The sequence below is a fragment of the Echinops telfairi genome, unplaced genomic scaffold, assembly GCF_000313985.2.
Source record: "Echinops telfairi isolate 266 unplaced genomic scaffold, ASM31398v2 ScPeMD7_7416;HRSCAF=8454, whole genome shotgun sequence".
Lineage (NCBI taxonomy): Eukaryota > Metazoa > Chordata > Mammalia > Afrosoricida > Tenrecidae > Echinops > Echinops telfairi.
In genome coordinates this window covers 4238312-4243852 of record NW_022111316.1, presented here as the reverse complement: position 1 = coordinate 4243852, position 5541 = coordinate 4238312, and the positions used below count along the sequence as shown (strand labels likewise).

The window sequence follows — 5541 nt, the reverse complement described above, 5'->3', positions numbered from 1 at the left end:
TGTTCCCCCTTTCTACCCCTTCTCCCTCCACCTTCCCCCTACCGTCATGGTATCACTACTCTCATTATTTTTCCTGAGGGGTTTATCTTTCCTGGATTCTGTATGTTGGGAGCTTTTATGTGTACCAGTATACATGCTCTGGTCTAGCCAGATTTGTAAGATAGGACTGGGGTCATGATATTGGGTGGGGTGGGGTGGGAGGAAGCATGAAAGAACTAGAGGAATGTTGTGTTTTGTCAATGCTATACTGTACCCTGGCTGGCTTGTCCCTTTTTTGTGACTCTACTGTGAGGGGATGTCCAATTGTTTACAGATGGGCTTTGGGTCTCCAATCTGACCCACCTCATTCGTGTTGAAATGGTTGTTTGTTTTGGGTCTTCTGATGCCTGATACCTGATCCCATCCACACCTTGGGATCACATGAGTTGGTGTGCTTCTTCCATGTGGGCTTTGTTGCTTCCTTGCTAGATGACTGCTTCTTTAACTTCAAGCCTTTAAGACCCCAGACGCTATATCTTATAATAACCGGCACCATTAGCTTTCTTCACCACATTAGCTTATGTACTCAGTTTGTCTTCAGCTATTGTGTCAGAAAGATGAATATCACAAAATGCCATGTTATTAGAACAATGTGTTCTTACGTTGAGGGCAGCCCTGAGTAGAGGCGCAATGTCCATCTGCTACCTTAATACTTAACCTATAAATATATGTACATAGACCTATATTCCTATCATTATATATTAATATATTTACATATATACACACCTATATTTATACCTCTGTAAATTTATTTTGCCTCCTAGTTCTTTTTTCAATTTCCTTTTACTTTCTTCTTGTCCCACTAGCATATATGACCTCCATTCGGCTCTCGGAACTTCCTCTTGGCTACATTGCACCTGATCGAACCGCACCAGGCATTTTGAGCCCTCCTCATTGATTTTAGATCTCTTGTTGTTCCCTTGTCCCTGGGTTTGTTGGATTCCCCACTCCTTTTCCCCTGACAAGCCTTCTTTTTAAAACTTAAAAAAGCAAAGATATCTTTTTGAAGACTAAGGTGTGCCTGATCCAAGCCATGGTATTTTCAATCGCCTCATATGCACATGTGAGCTGGATAGTAAATGAGGAAAACTGAAGACTTGATGCCTTTGAATTAATTAATTTTCTGGCAAAGAATATTAAATATAACATGAATTGTCAGGGGAACAAATAAATCTGTCTTGGAAGATACAACCAGGATGGCAATATTTCATCTCACCTCCTTTGGACATGTTATCAGGAGAGACTAGACTTGGAAGAAGGACATCATGTTTGGTCATGTAGAGGATCAGGATAAATCAGAAGATCCTCCATGAGATGGATTGATGAAGTGGCTGTAACAATGGGTTCAAACATAACAACTGTGTAGACGGTGCAGGACTGAGCACTCTTTCTTTCTGTTGGACATAGATTTGCTATGCGTCAACACAACACAACTGCATGTAGCTACCAAAGAATAATCCCTCTCATTGGTGTCATGCAACATATTTACATTATTAACAAGTTATCCAACCTCCTTTGTGGGCCACTGACATTTGCTGTATCACCCAGTCCTTTGGTGGGAGTTGTGAAGATTATGACTAGAAGAGACTAAGTAACTCCCTGCAGGATATCTAGCATGTGTGTAAAGATTATTGAAGTAGCATGAGATAAATGCAATCCTCGTTAGGCACCCAGAAAATTCATAAGGTACAATGTTTGAAAGTTCCATGAGCTTGCTGAGTGTTTAGAGAGGAGCGATGTACTATGGAACAGAGAGGGAAAATGAAGAAAGTACCATATAATTGGTGAAAAAAATTTCACCCCATTTGATGCTTGGTTAATTGCTAAGTAGCATCTATATACCTTCTATTTTGAGTGTAGGTTATATATATTGTTTATACATTGTAGAATATATTGATATAAGTAGATAATGGACTCAGATGAGAGATCCACCTACTCAGGCCTACATGCTCTGGGCCAGCTGGAATCTCCCAGTGACCTTTCTGAAGGCAGCTTTCACATCCTTGTTTCTCAAGCTGTAGATCAGAGGGTTGAGCATGGGGATGACCACAGTGTAGAAGACAGACACGACCTTGTCTTCTTCCAGGGATTTTTCTGAGCCACTCCGTATATACATGAAGGTGAGAGTCCCAAAGAAGAGGGCCACAGCCGTGAGGTGGGACACGCATGTAGAGAAAGTTTTGGCCCTGCCACCTGAAGATTTCATCTTTAGGATGGCCTTGATGATGAACAGATAGGAAATCAGGATGACCAAAGCATTGACCACGATCACAAAGTTGCCAAAGAAGACAATGATAATCTCCATGCTTCTTGTGTCACTGCAGGCGAGCTTAAGCAGGGGTGGGAGGTCACAGAAGAAGAAGTTGATCTGATTGTCATCACAGAAGGTGAGGGTGAAGGTACATGCGGTACGCAGTATGGCCCCTGACACACCACACATGTAGGCTCCTACTACCAAACTCCAGCAGATTCTGGGGTTCATGGCCACAGTATAAAGCAGTGGGTTTCTAATGGCAACATAACGGTCATAGGCCATTGTTGCCAGCAGAAAACACTCGGTACCTGCACAGATGGTGAAAAAAAAGAACTGGGCAGCACATTGGCCATAAGAGACAGTTGTCTTGCCTGTGGCCAGTGTGGCCAGGATCTGAGGAGTGATGACTGAAGAATAGCAGGCATCCAAGAGGGAAAGATGGCTCAGGAAGAAGTACATTGGAGTGTGGAGATGGGCATCTAGGTGGATCAAAACGACCATCCCCATATTCCCCAGAAGGGTGACTAGATAGAAACTCAGAAATACCATGAAGAGGGGAATCTCTAAATTGGGGTGATTGGTAAAGCCCACGAGGGCGAACTCAGTTACTGTGGTGAGATTATACTTGGCCATGGGTAGAATATTGGTCTAAGACGAAGAATGAGATTAAAAAGCAATTTCAGAATTGAAGGTCAAATTCTTTCTGTGGTTGAAGTGAGACATATTCTGGGTCAACCACTAGAGTTTACTTTTCATAATGTTGTACTTGGTTGAATCTCCTTGGATTTCTGTTTTCTTCTTATGCATTTCATGAAGCTGAACTTTAAGCTTGTTTTCTTATTCAAATGAATTCTTGCTCATATTTGAACATTCCTAAAAGAGTAAGAGACAGATCGACTTTCATATTCGGAAGTGATCCTGACAGCATCTATTCTAAACCCATGGAGTTGTAGAGTCTCCTTTACCATGTAACCATCGTGCCATTCAGGAGCTGTGTAAAATATGTGATGCAGAGGTTGCATCTGACCTTGTCTGCCTTCACAAGGGGGAAGTAGCAAAGTCATCATCATGAGCATCATCTTCCTACAGCTGATTTTCTGATGATGGTGTCAGACATGCATTCACTGTCTCACTTTTAAAAAATAACCATTTCTATTAACAACCATCCCTTCTGCAGCTTTCTTTTCCTCTCAGGTGTGTTTGACAATTCATTGCAATGTCCCTGTAGAACTCACAGATCACAATCAAGATTATTGAGTTTGGGTTTATTAGGGAAGTTAACAATTAATAATTTAGGTGCAACATGCTCAGAATACAACTGTTGAGTCAGTACCCTCTTCTCTGTTATGCCTGCAGGCTGGCCCTTCCTTGTTGCTTAGCCTCTTGACTTGGGCCCTGCCTGACTTTGGCCATGTTACAAAGCTGCTGCAGGGCTGTCAATAAATGTTCAGAGGACATGCTACCCATCATAAGCCTCAGCCCAAAGACAACTGTCTTTAGTTCTGTGGGTAAGCAAACTGAGGTCCCTCAACGGATTGTCTGGTGGATCCCACACCATAAGCAATCTTCCTACTCAAAGGTACTCAATCATACTTGCCCTGTGGCCTGGGAAATCCACTGCAGTGCCTCTTAATTGTACTGCTGCAACTCAGTGGCCCTCATTTGTTGTTCCTCTGGTGTCACATCTGTCTCCTGGATCTAGGAGTTTCAGTACATCTTTATCTTAGGGTCCAAATAACAGACTCTTCTTTCTTGTGAGGAATGATGCACCATCCTACCCCACTACCCTCATGCTTCTGAGATGGTTCCTTTTAAATTAAGCAGACGGCACACTGACAAACTTCCACATTATAGTTTCAAGTTTTTGCTATCGCAGTGAATTCTATGAACAATCCCTCAGCACTTATTCCTATCAGTGGCTTTCCCACCTTCTCCTACTTAGATCTGTCAGAATAAAAGTCCTTTAGTAGGGGGTTGCAAAAACCTGAGTAGAAGGGCCGTATTCACTAAACTTTGGGAGGATCCATCATTGCACATTCCTCTCTGTTAATTTTCTTTATGAATCACACTCTCTGTCCCTGTGCCATCCACACATTAGCCTTAATTTAATATCTTCCACAGTTGACAATTCTAACCTCTTTTGAAGAAAGACTTGTAGTATGTAGCAGATGATGAATATGCTCTTAATGTTGATTATTTACTTAGATTACATATTGATACACTTTTCTTAATATATAATTATCAAAGCATATGGTAAAATAAACATACTAAAATTACATGAAACAAAAACTAAAAGTCTTTTTTCCATTTTAGCATTTAACATCCCTGCTTATAGGTAAACATCTTTCATTTATCATATTAAATTTTTATTTTGTTTAATTATAGCACAGTGGTTAAAAACATATTCAAACTTGTGGCCTCTTTTTTCTACTAGATTTGTAGCCTTGGGCAAGTTGTCTAGCTTTTTGTCCTTTAATTTCCTTATCCAGAGTATGAAAAACACCCCGGTGTCAGAGTGCCATTTTGAATATGAAGTAAGTTATCAGTTGTCTAAAGCGTAGAGTAACTCCAGGCACACAGAAAGAGGTTATTCTCTTATTGTTGTTGCTGTTAAAAATCATCAATTTTAAATAGCCTGTATCGACTTCTTGTTCTGGAAGACAATGAAGTTTCCTCACATGAATTTTATTACACTGATGTCTTTAGATCTTTTATCCATTCCCTTCACATCTTTCAATAATATATTTTATTTATTTTTTTCAAGAATTGAGTGAGCAAAACTGGGGTCTCACTGAGTAAGGTTAAAACCTTATTCTACCATTCATTTATCTTCTTCTTTGCTCCATTGAAAACAAATCCCAAACCCAAACAATACCCCATTCATTCAATAATGCCTGCTGTTCTCAATGTCTTCTGTACTTCATCTACGAGTCAGGAAATAGTAAATAGCATTTACCTGCTACAATGACACCCACGCCATTTCATGTCAGATCTATAGAGATATGTAGAGAAAAAGATTGCCACGTAACTCCTGCTGCTTCTCGGGATGGTTTCAAGCATCACGTCAATTGAATGCTTTTTTCTTATTCTTCACCACTGCTTTACCACTTAATTGCTCAAGGTACATATATCATAGTTTACCTTGAGTCATGACATTTTTTCCATTTCACAACTTTTAAAACTGCTATATGACACAATTTAAGTCATATAATAATTCTACATGCTTGATGCTGAACACGTTCCAAGTC

General features: G+C 40.3%; 1 protein-coding gene across 1 annotated transcript; it reads right to left on the bottom strand.

Moving 5' to 3' along the window:
- Positions 1-1981: 1981 nt before the first annotated feature.
- LOC101654043 (olfactory receptor 9I1-like) lies at positions 1982-2926 on the bottom strand. Its single transcript, XM_004714916.1, has one exon. It carries the CDS (start codon positions 2924-2926, stop codon positions 1982-1984), a length of 945 nt encoding a protein of 314 aa, XP_004714973.1.
- Between the last annotated feature and the right edge of the window lie 2615 nt (positions 2927-5541).

Bases quoted from the DNA above. Each gene is read 5' to 3' on its own strand.
- LOC101654043 (XM_004714916.1), bottom strand. From the start codon at position 2,926: ATGGCCAAGTATAATCTCACCACAGTAACTGAGTTCGCCCTCGTGGGC.